Source organism: Chionomys nivalis, chromosome 22 (genome assembly GCF_950005125.1).
Source record: "Chionomys nivalis chromosome 22, mChiNiv1.1, whole genome shotgun sequence".
NCBI lineage: Eukaryota > Metazoa > Chordata > Mammalia > Rodentia > Cricetidae > Chionomys > Chionomys nivalis.
Genome location: NC_080107.1, coordinates 53,714,775 through 53,733,320, shown reverse-complemented (window position 1 = coordinate 53,733,320; position 18,546 = coordinate 53,714,775). Strand labels below are relative to the sequence as shown.

The following is an 18,546-nucleotide window of genomic DNA, read 5'->3' as shown; positions in this document are numbered from 1 at the left end:
CCTCAATAGTTCTGAGAAGCATTAAGCTATATCTTATCAGGCAAAATGGAGAATGTGGTTTGTTGGAGTATTACAGATACATCAGGTTCTTCCAAGAGGATCCTCAGAACACCTCAGGTGGAAACAGTCTTCACAGCTGTCTGATCTCTGCGTTAAGTAAAACTCAGAGGGAGTCAGAGGCAATGATGGCAAGACCCTCAAATTCTGAATCTGGAAAGACAAAGGGTTGAACCCATTCCTGCCTGCTCAGTTCCTTCGACCCCAGAGACACTCCATAAAGCAGATGAGGATGCTGGTACTACTGAGTGCCTTCTGGCTGGGAGCAGAACACCATCTCCTAGAAAGAGGGGAGTCAATCACAGAGCTCTGTCAACAAACAAAACCCCACAATCGCCACCCCTAACAGTCAAAATAATGCATGCTTGGAACGTTAGCAATAGTCCACTTCATGTTTGTCCTTACCTTTAATTAAACCACACAGAATTAACATTCTTGTTTCTAAATAATCACTTCTTGGTTTTGATTTGAAACATTAAAATCTGATCTCTCATTAAAATATTTAGTTATATGTCAGGAACATGTACACATACTACATGCCAGACCATATTCTAAGAGTTTTGCAAGTATTTCAATTTTACTAACATGGGGTCATTGGTGGCTCAAACAAAAGCTATTTCAGTAAAATGGCAAGGAGAAAATGGGAGCAGAGGGTCTAGACAGAAAATGGGGATTTTGTTCTAAAGGGGAGAATACAAAGGGGTAAAGGAAGGAATATAAATGGGATGAAGTGGAGGTTCAAAGAAAATTGTTTATCTTTTTAAAAGGTTCCATTTATTGATGTGTGTGTGCATGGAGATGTGCACATGAAGGTTGGAGGACAACCTGCAGTAGTAGGTTCTTTCCTTCACTATCATGTGGGTCTCAGAGATTGAACTCAGTTCATTACACTTGGCAGCAAATAGCTTTACCTGCTGAGCCCTCTCCCTGGGCCATGCTTTGTTTTTATGATTTGGGAGTCACTATATCATGTTGGTATGCACTTTAGAAAGGGCTAGCAGAGGAGGAGAAACAAAAGACTGGGTGGAGCCTATGCTCTTGCTTCTCTGTGGAACACTTCTTTGAGGTGGCATGGAGACAGCACAACATGGCACTAAGAAGAACCTTCTCAACAAGGTGTTTCTCAAATTAAAATAAAATTCTGATCCCTCCCCACTCATCTCTACTCTCTCATCTGCTCTTCTTACTCTTGGGTCCTTCTCAGTAGCCACTGGGCCATACATGTAGTGTATGGTCTGATTTAGGGTCTCCCATAGTCATCCAAGAATCAGGAAATCAGGATTTTCTGTTTGATGTTGACTATGGAAATACTTTGTGGAACAAAGTCATCTGCACACGCAGTGTGACAGTTTGTCCACAAGGGAAGGCATAGTACAGACTGCAGACCTCAGGTGTTGAAGGTGTGGCAAGGCAGTTGGACTCTCTTCTGGCTTTCATTAGACGGATATAGAACTCTGGGTTAGGAGTTTGAAACTGCTTTACTATCTTCTCTTTTCCAGGTTGTAAAATCTTAGGCACCACTGATTTAAGAATCAAATTAACCTTTGTACAGGAACTACTCTGTCTCTATCTCTTGGGCTTGGCATCTTCCTTTTTTGATAAAACTTTTGAAATAGATCCATATAAAAATAAGGACACCGTGCATACAAATGTTAAAAAAAACAACTTAAGACACCAAAAATTGCCACCTAACCCAGGGATCAGTAACATACAGTGACAAGACCCAGTGTGGCCTACTGTTGGCAGTCAGTCTCAGTCATTAGTTTACCTATGGTAATGAGAAAGTCAGAGTCCAGCTTCAACGATGGCCACATGGCTTCCAACATGGTATCAATTACTTGATACTCTGTAGAAGAGACTGGTGGACTCTAATCCAGTTGAGGACTGAACATGGGATGGGGTACATCTCATTGATGGAGGGTTTCTTTGGCATGCTGGATTCACTCATATTTAAACTATAATTCATTTGGAATTGCACAAGTAAAACAGACACTGTCTTCTTTTCCTTCCTCAAATGGATAGCTAATACTGAAATGTGTTTAATTGTGATAGACAGCTCAGAGCCTCCTTGGTTACTTACAGAGTTTTGTATACATGTGGGCTTTTTCTGAGTCTCTATTCTGTGCCATTAGCATGCCTACATTCTCACAATGCAACCACTACTACAGCAGACCGGTGGATATAGCTTTACAGCAAGCTTTACTAAAGCAAGCTATCACAATCCATTCATTTTCTTCAAGTATGTTTTTGGTTCTTTCTTTTACCTTTTCCATATTCATTTTAGAATCAGTCCGTGATTCTGGGTTTGAAAAGATTCTGTCTCAAAAAAAACCAAAAAAAACAAAAAAAAAAAACCAACAAGTATAGAAAGAGCTTGAGAAAGATCCCACAGATACTCTCTGGACTCTAAACACAGGTGTATGTGAGCACATACACATGTTGACACGAGCTTACATATTGACTATGTGAATAAACATGAGAAAGCAGCTTCAGTAAATTACTACCAGTGACTAGATGATCTAATGTTGGTATTTACTATGAAGTGATTTCAATCTTCTGTAATGTTTACTTGAGAATTTTCATCATAAGATTAGCCAACCATACTTTATCAGGTGAAAAAAATGCAAATATAAATAAGAAAAACTTACGCTAAACATAGATTAGTAATACAATACACAAAGGACTCACTCTAACTTATGAGAAACACCTCAGGCTAGGCATAGTGTCCCACACTGGAATCTCAGGCTGAAGTAGGAGTACTGCCAGCCCATAAATTTTAAGCTAGTCTAGACTACACAGTGAATTCAAGACCAGTTTGTATTATAAAGCAACAACTCTGTCTCAAACAGACAAAACCAGGCTTTTGAGAGATGACTCAGTGGGTAAAGCACCTGCCCTGTAAGTGTGAGGATTGGAGCTCAGATCTACTGATCTCACTTAAAATAGCCAGGTGGGATAGTGGCTTTCCAGTCGTCTCAGTAGGCAGGAAGATTAGACAGGGAATCCCTGATTAAACATCGAGTGCCAGGTTCAACAAACAATATGAGGTAGAGGAAACTACTTAGCATTAATCTTGGGCCTCTACAAGCATGTAAAGACACATGCATGTATATCCGCATGTACACATTCATTTCTAAGCATGTAAACACACACATCACACAATTGTTAAAAATCCCACAAAACAGAACTAATCATCAAAAAACACTTGAGGTAAATGGGAAAAGATTAACAAGATACACACAGGACAATAGTTACTTCTAACCAAATATATCAAAATTAAAACTTGCTATATATATTTTTACATATTTTTACTGCTGGATTAAAATGTAGCACAAGCACACAGACAATACATACAAAGACACAGACAGTTCTAGCAAAAGCTGTAGTGAAAGTGTATACAAATGACAACATTCCTTGTACACAGGCCCAAGCCTTCTGGGGAAACAATCTGGCAGACCCCATCTACTAGAGAATTTATTTATGAACAACCTAAATGACCAACAAGAGAAGGAAACTTTAGTAAACCATGACTACATCACTACAATGGAATACAGTGCATTTTAAAGAAACAACAAAAATAAGCTTATGTGGACATAGGCACTATGTTCACAATGTACAATCAAGAGGAAAACTATAATTGATCATGAGACTGCAAGAATAAATGAAATGGGTTTTGACACAGTAAAGGGACATGAATGATTAATGACAGTGGTATTACCATATGAGGGGAATGTGGCTGATTCATTTCCCTAAAATTGTCTTTAATCTTGCCAATATAATCTTTCAATTAAAATTAGGTGATTGCAAAGCTGTCTCGGATGGTCTACTCACGGTGCTGAGCTTGCTGCAGATGATGAGGATCCTGCGCTCATACAGCATGCTGGCGTACAGATGCAACATGTTGTTCACATCCACAGCCACAAAATATTCTGTCAGATTTCTCTAGGAGAAAGAAGAAAGCAAGGCTTGTGGCTTATTTTGTTTGTTCTCATTACAAAAGTATCTCATAAAAGCAGGAGAAACAGCAAATAATCAGAAGGCATGTGTACTCTTTCCTTGTCCCACTTCTTCTACCTGGAAGCCCAAGCTCTCTAATCATGTATGAAATCATGAAATGCAAAGTTCAAAGAGTCCTTGGAGATGAGTACCCTGAGCAACTGCATCCTTGTGTGGTGATTATGGGTTACAACTCGAGGTCATACACAACACTGTGTTTGCTTTTCATGTTGCTCCCAAAGAAGCACAGGAATTCTGCAATCTCAAAAATGAAGAGACTCAGTCTGAGGGAAATTTTCCAAGATCAAATGGTCTAATAAGCAACGAAGATAGGATTCTCCTCTGATCTTTGGACCCTAGGCCCTAGAACTTTTCCAAGATACTGTGTCATATAGCCAAGCCAAAAAAAAAAAAAAAAGAAGGCCCAAGCTTCTGGCACAGGTCCTGTGTAGCACAAAAGCAGGGCATTACCTGCCTCATCCTTTCTGCTGGTATCTATAGCATACACTCCCCAAAATGGTTCTGGTAGAATTAAAGCAATTTCAAAAACTTACTCGAAAGGGGGGAAATGTAGATACTGTATTTCACTCAAAAGGGGGGAATCATAGATAAACAGCAGCAAGTTGTGACAATTGCTTTATTTTAACCTGCTTTTGTTTTTCCCCTGTAACCTGGGTTTCATTCTTTTAATTAGCATTATGGATTAGGACTCTTCAGATTTTAGCAGGGAAATGGAGAGCATTTTATTCTATAACCCCTTGTACATCTACCTGACATTATGCTAATTTTTAATGTTACAGGTTTTTAATGCTGTTCAACAGAACTCTCAGGAAACGAGAGAGAAGGAAGCTGGTGCCATGAGTGGCAGTTTATCACAATTAAAGATCTACAACACATAATTTAAGTACACCAGTAATTTTATATGCAAAATAGCATAAAGTACTTCTCAACAATATTATGGCTGAAGATAAATAAGAATGAGCACTTATGTCATGATTTATTACTGTTTGACCAGAGTATTAGGCTAACCATCAAAGTTCACAAATAAAGAGCAAGCGGATTGACAGCATTATACACTGCATCCTCCCCTACACTGTGTCTCCTAGACATTGCTCACTCACTCTACCATGATGAGGCTTTACACAGGTCACTTTTCTTAACCTTAAATCCATTCCTTAAACCTTTCTCTATTTAAAGATGTAAAACAGAGGTACAGAAGTGATGTAATGTAGCAAAGGTCACATGATAAGTGGACAACAGAAGATTCAGTCTAGGGTTTAAAAATATAGCACTTTTACGGTATAAGTTAAAATATCATATTCAAAAAATAGAGTGTAGGGAAAACAAGAGAAAAAATATATATACAAAGAAAGGGAACCCCTATTTATAGAGGAATCCTGATGTGGGAGGTCCTTTTGTCTATGTGTTGATTTTACTAATTAATGAATAAAGAACTGGAGTGGCCTACAGCATGGGAGGAAAGAGGCGGAGTCAGAGAGAAGCCATGGAGCCACAGGAGACAGACCTGCTAAAACCATGACCTTGTGGTGATATACAGATTAATAGAAATGGGTTAAAATAATATGTAAGAGTTAGCCAATAAGAAACTAGAGCTAATGGGCTAAGCAGTGATTTAATTAATACAGTTTCTGTGATTATTTTGGGTCTAAGCTAGCCAGGCAGTGGGGAACTAACAAGCAGAGGTGCTCTCCTTACAACAGAATCCTTATATGCCAGGCCAAGTGTGCCTTATCTGTGTTCTTTCTATTCCTCCTAATAACCGTTAGGTAGACAGTGCCATGTCTACACGGAGAAACTACAGCTTGGAAAGTCTTAGCTGCTTCTAAAGATCACCCAGTAAGCAGGGAAGAGCCAAGAGCAGTTCTCTTGAATCTGAAGTTTATCTGTTAACTGCCATATCAGCTTGCCTCCTAACAAACTCCATGGAAAAATAAAAATGAGCACCAAAGGCGGATGGATCTGGGCAAGAAGCATTTCTCTGTCCAGTGGACTGAGGAACGCTGAGCTAATGATGTCAGGGTGGGGTTTGTTCCAGAGACAGTGACACGGCAGAGCAGTCCTCACAAATACGAGGCCCTCAACTGAGCATTTCAGAAAGAGCTCAACTGCTGATAAATTATAGGAATTTTTCTTTTAGAAGAGGATGGAAGTAACAAGAAAATAGAAATGAGGAGCTTAAAGAAGGCCAGAAAGCCCATTAGCACTTTTGACAGATCCAAAGATAACTCTGAAGCCACCAAAACGTGGCCTCAAGAGTCTGCCAAGAAGCTTCACGCTGAGGAGAAATATGTTACACAGCTTGCCGTCCAAATAGGGAGACACAGCGTCAGAGACGAATCCTGTGCCTTATTTTGGTAGGAGGAAAACACACACACACACACACACACACACACACACACACGGATCCTTTTGTGGATGGGGAAGGGTCTGTTCCTGAAATAAGATACCATTTGACTTCAGCAGGCTCCTATTCCCAGTCAAAATCCGAGTGACTCAGGTGCTTGATTCAAAAACCCTACACAGGTATGTTAAAAATATGTAACATTTAGCCAAATTCTTTTTAAACTGTCATGTACTTTTTTTGGTATTTCTTATCCCATCTGTGCTGATCACCAAGATATTTGTGTCTAAACAGAAGCTGTCTTTCTTATCTGCTTCCTCCCCTGCCTCTTTCCTTCTGGGATGCCACTCGCCAGAGTGGGAGGGAGTGCCAACAGCCCCAAACCAGAAACTTCTTGGATGGAAGAGCACCTGAAGGGCAGAGGGGGCCTGGCTTGCTCTTAGTTCCTGCCAAGTTTGGGCTCAGAGAAAGCCCCTTGGAGACAGGGATCTCCCTTTTGCTGTTAAGTGCCCAAAAGTTTGAGTTCCATGGTAAATCTCAACTTCTCAGACTTACCCTACCATTTCCCACCCCTAGGCCTTTATTTCCTCCCAGAATATTCTTCTCTGCTCTAAACATGTTCATTCATTTGACAAGACCCAGGCCTGTGTCACCTCCTCCTGGATTCTACTACCAAACATTACTTTGTGTATCTATGACAATTTGTCCCTATCTAATAGTAACTCAGATCTAAGTGTATTTTCCTTCTAGATTGAGTACCTTTGAGTGATCCCAACATCTAGCGGTTTATTGAAAGAATAAATCCACATGTGGAGGAAACAAGTGGCTGAAGCCTACCTGTCCTTTGGCTCTGGTGTGAGCGGGGAACAAGAGAGTGTTCTAGCAGACAGTGTGGTGTATCAGGAAGAAAAAGACACCTGATAGAAAATCAGGCTGAGTCAGATGAGGTGACCAGCTACTTAATACTGGTGAAGGGCACACAGAAAAGAAAACAGGCTTATATTTGTGTTTCTAAAAGATCTCCTTGAGACTGGAGAGATGGCTCAGCAGTTTAGAACCCTGAATGTTCTTCCAGAGGACCCGGGTTCAATTCCCAGCATTCACATGACAGCTTACAACTGTCTTTAACTCCAGTTCCAGAGGATCTGACACCCCTTTCTAGCCTCTGGACGCACACACGCACACACACACACACTCACACCCCCACAGATATACATGCAGGAAAAACAGCTACAAATATTTTTACATAATTTTTTTTAAGATCTCAACGCTCATAGAGGATGGAAAAAAAAGGCAAACTACTTAACTGGTTACCGACACATTTGCAGGGACAGGGAAGAATCTAAGTGTATAAACAATTCAGAGGAAAGCTTTAGGTATACATGTGAAAAACACTAACCATAGTACTTGACAACAAATTAGACTTGGAGATGTGAGAAGAAAGGCTCTCTGGGCCTCTGGCCTTTGAAATGGCAAGGTTCTGCGTACCACACCTTTTGTCCAAATATTTCAGTGTCTACTTGTTTAATAGAGTGTCAATCCTCCTAAACAACCACCATTCCTGTCCAACAAAGCAATTCTGCTGCCTGTTCCTCAGCTTGGGGTCTCTGACCACTGCAACCCCATCATAGCTAAGCCTGAGTATCCAGTCCTTTATCCTCTGCCAGTTACCGCTATGGAATTCACATGGCCAGGACTCAAACCTACGGAGGACTCCAGACAGTGCAGCATGGAAGGTGAATTTCAAGAGGACGAATGTGCTGCAGCAAGTCCTTGAACTCTCATGGAGCATCAACAATAAAAACCCAGAGACAGATTGGGGTTTAACCTGAAAAACAGAAGAGCAAAGAAGCCAAGCCACTAGAGAAGTCTCACCTCTATCAAGGCTTGGTGACTTGTAGACTAAGCAGACTAAGCCTATCTCTCCTCCCATTTTATATTCCCTCTAGTGTGGGATTAAAGGTGTGACTCCCAAGTACTGGGATTAAAAAATCCCATCTGGATTTTTTTTTTTTTTTGCACTGATCTTGGGTAGCCCAGGGTGGCCTTGAATTCAGAGAGATCCATCAGCCTCTGTCTTCCAGATCCTGGGATTAGAGGTATGTGTTACCACTGCCTGACCTCTAGTGGCTTAGCTTTGCCCTTCTAATATTCAGGCAAGCTTTATTTATTAAAGCATTATAACATTCATTTGTTATCTATACAAAAAGATGCTGGTGAAAGTCTCAGCCCAGACAAAGGGGAGCATGCTCCTGGGAAGCATCTCCCAATAGCCATTCCTTACTTGCTCCTTGTTGGCTCCACCAGCCTAGGTCGCTGGGGACTTCATACTCACTGTGATTCATGCCTGAGGTTATGAAGCAGGTGGAGGTCAGAGGTGGGGATGGAATGGGTTGGGCTCAGGAGACGATATCAGGTGGCTTAGAAAGAAAGCATCTTAGGTTCAATACCATAGGGAAATGAGATAATCCTCAAACCAAAAAAATCACCTCTAAGCTGGGTACTCCTTGGAGCCTTCAAAGCAGATGCTAGTCTGCTTCAGTCTGTCATTTGATTAATCTTGGAGACTCTCCAGTACGGTACAGGAATAAAGATTCACTGCACCCCTTCTAGAGGCAGCTTCCTAGGCCAGAGGCTTGGTTCTGCCAATGGGTCTCAGGTCCTAAAATAACTCTTACTCAAATGTTTTACAATATGATTTTTTTCTTTAAAGAGAGACAGGGTCTTGCTTCATTGCCCAAACTGGTCCCAGATCTTGAGCTTCAGGCATCCCCTTGACTAAGAGCTCTGAGTAAGTGTGCTGCTGCATCACCAATCCCTAACTTTTCAATATTTAAAAAAAAAAAAAAACCAAACTTTAAATCCATAAGTGATTTAAAAAAAAAAAAAGAATTTAAGTTACCTTAGTGGCAACAGATTCTTAAAAAGGAATTACAAATTTTGGGTTCTAAAATAATCTGACAAGGAAAAAAACCCACCAACTCATCTGAGCAGTCAAATGAGAGAAGCGTATTTCAAGAAAGAAAGCAGAGTCCCCGAGGTCAGCTTTATCCCTCTGTGTGAAGGGAAAGACCATTAGAATAAACAATTATCTGGCAACTCATAAGAACAATCGCAGTACTCGATAATAGGCCCTCTTGAACCATCTCAACTTTGTTTACTTTTGAAAGTCACAGTGACTTCATAAATCTTTTCTATACCATGTGCATCTTTTAGCAGAGTGGAGTCTGGGCAATGTCACATATAACCATCCAGCTAAACACTTTCCTTGCATCATTAACCACTTGGTATGACACTGACCAGATAAAAAGACGGGTTTGTTTAATATTTTAAATTAAAGCCTATATGATTATCCATTAATCAAAAATAAACTTCAAAACAAAATATCTCTTATGCAGCCAGCTTACAATGTAATTATTACTACACATCTACCCGTGAACTGTGACTTTTTCTTGAATGAAGGTCACCTGTTTAAAATTTATAAAGATTTGTGCTCATTTAATTACTGACTGTATAAATTTACTCCTACATATGTTATCAAGATAGACACAAAAACCCTGATGAGCAATTACATAGTAATATTTTTTTATAAAAAGAAAGAAAATATTTTTACAAAGAAACTGGAGAAATAATGAGAATTAACTTTAACAAGGAGCTGAAAGTGAAAAGAATTAATTTTCCATGTTTGCTTTTCCTTAACAACTTGTGGACAAATTGGTGCAAAAGCCAGCTGTACGTAGATATTCTTTTCCCTCTCTCAGGGCCGGGCGCTTAGTCAGTTCATCTGTCCACCAGCCAGTCATTCATTAATAGCATATAGTTTTATGTCAAGCATCTATAAGCTTCAAGTACTAATCCTCCATCCTTAAAGGAGAGGTGGTATTAACTAGTTATCCATGCAATTAATCATATTGCTTACACTAATGATCTCATTAGGGAGTAGAGGTAGCACTGGAGCCGAGACCGAGAAGCATCTCCACACTGGGATTAGACTTGTCCAGGTGTGAATTCCAGTTTTGGCTGGATAAGTGAATTTACAACTCTGGGTCTCCTTCTTTTTCAGAGGGGCTGGTGTAAAAGCTTAGGATATAATAAATGTTGCCTGGTCTGAGCCACAGTAGGCGTTAAACAAGTACTAGCTCTTTCTTTTTTTACATTAATCCTTCTCTGACATCATTAGAATTAGAATGCTGTTAAGTTCCATGTGCCAAAGGCCATGCATCCTTCAGTTGCTTACTTTCCTAAATTTAGATGAGCCCTTCCACGACAAGCACTGAGCCCGCGTTCCATTTGCCACACCAATGATAACAGGGATCACCAAGAGCTTTTTGTGGCTCCATGAAAGACATATCTCACGAAAGGGATGACATTAAAGTGTACAACTAAGAATGTCAGCTAACATTCAGAAAAGACAAGCCGCAGGGAATCATGTTCCTCAGTTCACAGTCACAGAGACCTCAAAGAGGTCAGAACTAGAATACTCAAGGAAATCAGAACAAGGAGAAAAAGTTTTGGTGGGACTCAGCACTGTCCTAGAACTTAACATTTAAGACTTCTTTTGCTCTTCATGTTTCTGTTGATTAGATAAGAATGCTGAGGTTTCAAGAAAACAGGAACCCAAGGGCCCAAGCGAGTAGGGCTCTGTGTCTGGCTGTCTCTGAAACACATATTCTTTCCATGACAGCAGACTATATCACATTAACAGCACTGTGGTTATTGCATCTGCAATGCATCAATTTAGTCATTTTAAATTAATCCTTGAAAAATCACCAAGAGATTAAAACGCAAATTTCAACATGACAAGAGCTCTACAGTGATTCTGTTTTAAAACTACACAAATTGGTCTCACAAAGTTCAGTGTCTCCTGAGAGGAAAAGCTTCCTTGCTATGTTGTGTATTTCAGATATAAAATATTTTTTCTCATGAATATCACAAGTCAACCCCAGGGGGTCAAACCTTAGAACCTGGGTTGCTACATCCCACTGACCTGCAGACTGAGGTTAGCAACCAGAGAGAATGAGCTCTGTGCATGTGAAATGAGGCTCACATCCACCTCTCACAGAGTAGCTGCAGGGATTAAAATGGAATGGTGTGCCTTAAAAGAGACTGGCAGACTGATACTATTATTCTGCTCAGAAACAAACAAGAACAGCCCTCTACTGGTGTGCAAAGGAGGATTTAGGGGACAATGGGTCATACACAGGGAATTAGTTCATTAGTGACAAAACCAGCAGAGAAAAATCGAAATTTCAAAAATGGTGAGACAGGGGAGGTAACATACAATGTAGCCAGGAACACAAGGTGGTTATATGGAAAAGACGGTTTAGATGAACATTTCTAACCTCAGCAGTTATGGTGCTGAAATTTAGGCATTATAAAAATGTTCAGCGACTTTAAAATTAAGTACTTAAGGAATTCTTTGCCCTTAAAATAAAAAGATGAGTCATATCCAGGTAACCGTTTTTATCCTGTTACTATTTAGCGTAGAAGAACACGGCATGTACCTTGGTATTTTCTCAGAGAGAAACTCCAAGTTTCTCTTTTCTCCCAAACACCTCAAGGGAAAGTTAAGTAAAAGCATTTTCAAAGCTATGAACTCTGAAAAACAGAAGAGAGGTGTCAATGTACTAACCTCTAAAATGATGTTATTAATGAACTGGTTCTCAACCTGGGACCATTTATCACTGAGGGCACATTGGGTAATTCCTGGAGACATTTCTGGTTATCATGGCTTGGGGAGTGGAGTAAGAAGGAGATTGAAAGCAATCATATGGTGAGTACCACCAGAGGATGCTTTTTAAAAGAATCCAACAATGCATAAGACAGACAACAAAAGATCACCTGATCAAGGTGACATGAGAGCTGGTGGGGGATGAAAGGGAAAGCTGGACACTAAGGCTGAGATGGGTGGGTGGACATGGCAGAAAGCGCCAAACCCAGCTTGCGCACAGAGCCTCAGGAAAGCTCAGGAAGTGGAGTTGATCAGCCTCCAAAGGTTAGGAAAGGACACAAATGAAAAGGAAGTGATTCATTCCCAAGATTCTTTTCTCAAGCCCCAGCTCCTCAGCGGGCTTCTTGAACCTGTCCATCTAGAACCAGAAGGGCCTGGGGATACCAGTTATAGTTGAGGATGATCAAAAGGCACTAGCTGCTCAGGAAACTGATCTGGGAGGGTTGCTGGTGTCCACTGACAAGCCTGGACAATGGTGGGAGATCAGGAAGAGGATAAAAAAGAATTAGAATTAATTTTTAAATCGGGAATAAAAGTCTCACAGATGAGGCTTTTTTAAAAGGAGAACAAAGAGATGGCCAAGGGAGGAAATTGGAAGAATGGAAAGGCTATTGAAGAAAGTAGATAGAGGTCAATCTAAAAGACATCAGTGGATCAATACAGGAGGTTTAATCCTATCTGCCACAGAAAAGAGAAATAAAGATTAAAAAAAACAATAATGTGAGAATACTTGTGAGTTTCCAAAGTAGATGAGATGATCAGTGACAGGGACAATGGGTGAAAACAGTCACCATTAAGTGTGTCATTGTTCAATTTCAGGACATTAGAAACCAACAGATCATAAAAAATAATAACAGGGATCAAATTGACCAAACATCCTAAGCTACAAGAGTAAAAAGTAACCAGTGAATATGCCTTCACATTTCTGGAAGGAGAGTGATCTGAAAACTAGAATTCCCCATTCATGCTATTCAATCACGCAAGTTCAAAACTGTGGCCTCCAACAACAAACACACTCTCAGGACACTGTTGGAGAATGCTTTCACAGAATGAGGACTAAAACCAAGAAAGAGGAAGATGTTAAACCCAAGATCTCATATAAGACAAGATGTACAAGAGAAGAAAGGAACTACAATCTAACCACTAAACATAGAAGAAAAATGGGAGAGAAACGGACGAATGAGAGCCTGGGTTTCTGGGAAGGGGCATAAAATTCTTATCTCACATAAGAAAATCAATAAGTGATACATGAAACAAACAAACACATCCTGAAATGTAGCAGGAGGGACATGTTAAAAGTATGAAGGGGGCTGGAGAGACGGCTCAGTGGTTAAGAACACTGGCTGCTTTACAGAGGGCCTAAGATTTGGTTCCCAGCACCCATATGGCTCAGAACTGCCTGTGATTTCACTTGCAGAGGATTTGATGCCCTCTTATGGCCTCCTAGAGCACCGTCAGTGATATGGGATATACTCACACATTAACACAAATGTACACATAAATTACAACAGATCTTTAAAATGATGGAAAATACAACTGTTAGAAACTTGGAAGTAACTGCTTCTGTGGAGTAAATATGGAGTACTTGGAGATTACAAGCCTTCTGTAATCATTATGTGGTACCACATGATTTCTAAATTATTTACACTATTAAACAAAAAATATCAAGATTGGTAGTGTGGCTCAGAGGTACAGTGTTTGCCTAGCAGATTTAAAGATCTTTATTTAGTGCTGGGATCACGGACACACACATTATTAAACAGGACAGAATAGGTAGATGTGAACAACTTTTAGGATAATTTAAACCACGAGCAAAATAATGCTGAACAGTATTCCATTTATTTATTTATTTTTTAAAAAAAGTCTAGCCAGGCAGTGGAGGTGCATGCCTTTAATCCCAGCACTTCGGGAAGCAGAGGCAGGTAGAACTCTGAGTTCAATGCCAGCCTGGTCTACAAAGTGAGTTCCAGGACTTCCAGGGCTGTTACAAAGAAAAACCCTGGCTCAAACAACAACAACAACAACAACAACAATGACGACGACGACGACAAAGTCTACTGCACAAACAGATTCTCAGCCATGGCCATCCTATAAAATTACAGAGAAAGTTCTGGGGAGAGAGTCATCAAACGTTGGAGGGAGTACAGCATTAAGGTTCGGAAAGGGATAGTGATAATTACACTCATTGTTAATATGCACCTCTGGTGATTTTTGTAATAGATTTGGAATGAGATGGGCAAATGTTCTTAATAATCATTAAGTGAAGAATCACTGTGGAGGTATGCATTTAGTATGATCCCCATTGTATGCTGTTAAATTGTAGCTTCTAAACTTAGGTTATTTTTTTTTTTAATAAATCAAAGGAATCTTTTTTTGCCTCAAGTATTACACAACTCCCAATTTAAGAAGTGATAAATTAACTAGATCTATATAAGACAGGGGCAGGCACCCAACACTCTGGTCAGGCAGCCATCTATCTCCCTAGGGCTCCACGAGAACCCGAAGAGCTCTGGACAGCACTGTCTGAAGGCTACAAAGAAAGACATCTTCTTGAGAATCACTTCCTCTGAGATGAGCCAAGCTGAGCACTCTTCCTTTATCACATACACATAATCACATACATGCACATGCACACACACATGCACATAAACACTCACTGCACAGACACACACCTTTTCTGTAAACTAGATCCTTGAACATGCTAATAAAGCAAATGGATTACTGATGTATGTATAGAGGAGAGAGTGGAGATGGCAATGTGTTTATCTTCCCAAGTTATTCTCTAGCCATATTATATTTATCTTAACCAGTCACACTTTGCTAAAACAATTTTTTATTTCACTTTCCAAATTTATTAGAGATATCTATGCATCTTTTAAAGTTTGTAACATACATTTTGATTAATATAATTATATCACTTTTTTTCTTCCCTTTCCTCCCCCTAGCTGCTCCAATTTATCTTTCCAAGTTCTTAAGAAGTCTTGTTTTGCAATATTATCTTAACAATAAATTAATTTTTTTTCTAATTTTGGTTTATTTGTTTTTACTCTTTTCTATTTTTTGATGTTCTACAGTGCTTTAGAGAAAACCTAGGTCCTTGCACACATTGACCAAGTGTTGTGCACTGATCTATATGCCTCGCACTTTAATTTCTTGAATTCAAACTCAACTTCATTGTTGTTCTTACAAAAGCATTCAAGGCTATGAATTTTCCTCTTGGAGTATGTTTGGTGACATCATTTTAAATGGGAAGAAATTTTGCCACCTGCTACAATACAGGTAAACTTTAAAGGCTTTATGTTAAATGGAAGAAGCCAGACACAAAAGGACAAACAGTACATTGAGGTGGTGGCACACACCTTTCATCCCAGTACTTGGGAGGAAGAGGCAGGTGGATCACTGCCTCTGCCAGACTAGTTTACAGAGTGAGTTCTAGGACAGCCAGAGTTACAAAGAGAAACCCTGTCCCAAAAGAGAGTAAAAAATTCCTCTGATACATGGTACTTGAAAGTAGGCAGAAATCATAGTTAGAATAATAACTGATGGTTATTGGTTGCTGCCAGAGCTACAATTTTGAAAGATGAAAAAAATTCTGGACACAACAGAATGGGAATGTACTCAAAATTACTAAACTATTTCTTCTGAATTAGATAAAATTTCATGCTTTTATCCATGTACCTTGCAGGCATCTCTTTAGGCTTTATTATGCATTGTACAATTTATAATCAAGTACAGCATTTTGCAGATGTGACTTGACACAGAATGGTCACACAGGGTGCAAACAAGAACCTATGCATCTGTCACTTTAGCTCGCTGCTTCTCAGCCCTTAGAAGGTGAGGATGCACATCCCATTTCACTTATTATGAAGTGAAGAGCTTTCTGAGAAGTGAACATAGAAGTGTGTGTACTTATATACACCCGCCCTAATAATCATTTACATGGAACATCTCATCTTATGATGAGAAAAAGGAGAATCTGAGTCTCCCTTGTGAAAGAACACCTATGTGCCCTCCAATGGAGTATTATGCAGTGGATAACAATGATTTCTTAACTATGAAAATCTAAGATGTTCTTCTAATATGTGATTTTAGTTATGTGAAAATGTGCTAAAAAGACTGGAATGAATAAATATCAACCATAAGGGATGACCTGTGAGAAATATGAAGAATACCTTTTCTTGTGTCTGTACTCTCTATATATTTTCAAGCTGCTTTTGCTATTTATAATCCATTGTTCTTTTTATTTTTCTTTTAGTAATCTACTGTAAATAGCATTGAAAACATACCCTATTGTTTTAAAAACACAAACAGTAAACAAACAAATGTAATGTTCCCATTCCAAGTACTCACATTCTCAGGTATGCTGGGAAGCTCTCTGGTATCAGGCACAGTGAAATAAGAATGCTGGAAAAGAAAAACACACAAGCTGCATATTCTTTCAAGATGAGCTAACTTGCACTTGACTTAACTCCAAATTTAGGTAAATGTTCTGAAGCATCTTCCTTACTCAGATGAGGAAGCTGTGTTTTCTTATAGTAAATATCCACATTATAGCTGCTTAGGCTAATGTTGGATCAATGCATTGATTCATTAGCATTAAAGATCAAATGTCTTTAGGGGACATGAATGAAAAACTCCAAGAAGCTAAAGTCTAAATTCCCATGTGATATTTGCAGATTTCTAAACACAAAGAAGTGGCCAGTTTTGAAATGTATTGTTCAATGGGGTAGTGGACTCTCAGAAACCATATAACACTAGATTCACTCACTAAATGATAGAATGTCCCCACCAATTCTGTAATTCCATTTTAGCATCTGAGGTCTCATCAATCTATACTGTAGTCAAAATCTGCTCATTTGATGCTCAGGACAGTCCCAGCCAAAGGCTACTCCATCTGAAATGGATACATATGGCTGCCAATGGAGGATGAGCTTCTGACTTACAGTGTGATTGTCATGGAAGAGAGTTGGAGCCTGGGTGAGAAAGACTTCAAAGACATATAATGAGGCATTTCCATGTTTGTAAGAAGCCTGTATCTCCAATTAAATGAAAACTGGCTGAACTAATGCTACCTCCTCTGCTGCTTCTAAATGCCTGAAAGATAATGGTAAGTGGTACTGGAAGGATGGATAGTTAAAGATGGACTGTGAAAGGCCAGGGAAGCTCAAGTGCAGAAAGATTCAGCTCACCCATGGCCTAAGCTCAAATCTGGACTTCTCCCCCAACCCCTTGCTCCTGGGTAATGGGAGAGTAAGTAGATTTCTAGAAAAATGAATTGAATAGTCTTTCTAAAATAAAGGGTCCTGGAGACAAGCTGTACTACTAATAATGGCAACAATGAGCTGCTTGTCTGACACTCTAAGAACATCATACATGAGGTCATTCAGCACACAACAAATGGTATCTTACTATTTTATTTATATGAACCCAGGGTTTCACTAAGTAGCTCCAGTTGGTCTGAAATAGACTAGACTGGTTTTGGCCTTGTACTGATCCTCCTGCCTCTTCCAGAATGTTGGGAATATAGGCATGCACTACCACACCCAGATTAACAAATGGATTTTAATACACAATTATTATTGTTCAAACTGCTAGTTTATATTTCTGTTTTTCTCAGTTACCTACACCAGCTACATAGGCACATTCTCTTGCACAAAGTGGTTAAATAAAGTCCAGGCTTGGCATTACACCAATATTTTAGGATTTCTATTACAAATGAGATGCTAGTCCTTCAAATAAAAATGCATTTTGGGAAGAAGACTATCTAGTGAAGAGGGGGAATCAGCCTTTACAGATGCAATGGATTGTAAAGAGTGAGCCGGCAGAGCTCTAAACCAACTAGTCCCCAGGCTGTCCTTGGAGATTCTGTCTTGCTCCATTGCCCATGAAATGCTGGGGACAAGGAGAGGTCAGAAACATTCCTAGAATCCACTGGAATGAAACAGCTGCACACCCAAAAGTTCCTCCTACCCCTGAGCTGGCTTGTCCTTGAGGCCTGACAGTGTGCTGCCTGTACAGACGTTTGGGGAAGGAGTGGCCCTTCCTCCCAGGCAGCTGTGACCTAGCCAGGCTGCTCCACAGCTACCTGTCGGATGTCATTACAGGCTGAAGCAGTGAGATCAAGCTGTTTAGGAAAAAAGATTGAAACAAAGGCAGGGTTGCCCTGCTTCAGTGATGACTGGGTCTAAAGCACACTTGTTCATGTTTTCTGGTAGTCCCTACTCCTCATGAGCAAACCCTCCATAAGTAAATTTTTTTCTTCTTTCCTGCTTCATATCTCCCTCTCTGCCTCTGTCCCTTCCTACTTTCAGCTCAGCATTGTAAAAGTTAGGCTGTCATTTCTAAATCACATGACTTTGCATGGACACTTTCCCTCTCTAAACTCTACAGCATGAGAATG

General features: G+C 39.8%; 1 protein-coding gene across 5 annotated transcripts in view; it reads right to left on the bottom strand.

Annotated features, from left to right (window-relative positions):
* Dennd1a (DENN domain containing 1A) overlaps positions 1-18,546 on the bottom strand; it is a 555,957-nt gene that overhangs the window by 234,694 nt on the left and 302,717 nt on the right. For all 5 annotated transcript variants that reach the window (XM_057754486.1, XM_057754484.1, XM_057754482.1 and 2 more), the window contains 2 exons: positions 16,497-16,550; positions 3,889-3,999 (listed from right to left, as the gene is read on the bottom strand). In XM_057754486.1, the coding sequence (XP_057610469.1) occupies positions 3,889-3,999; positions 16,497-16,550 (165 nt within the window). The remainder of the gene's footprint in view (positions 1-3,888; positions 4,000-16,496; positions 16,551-18,546) is intronic.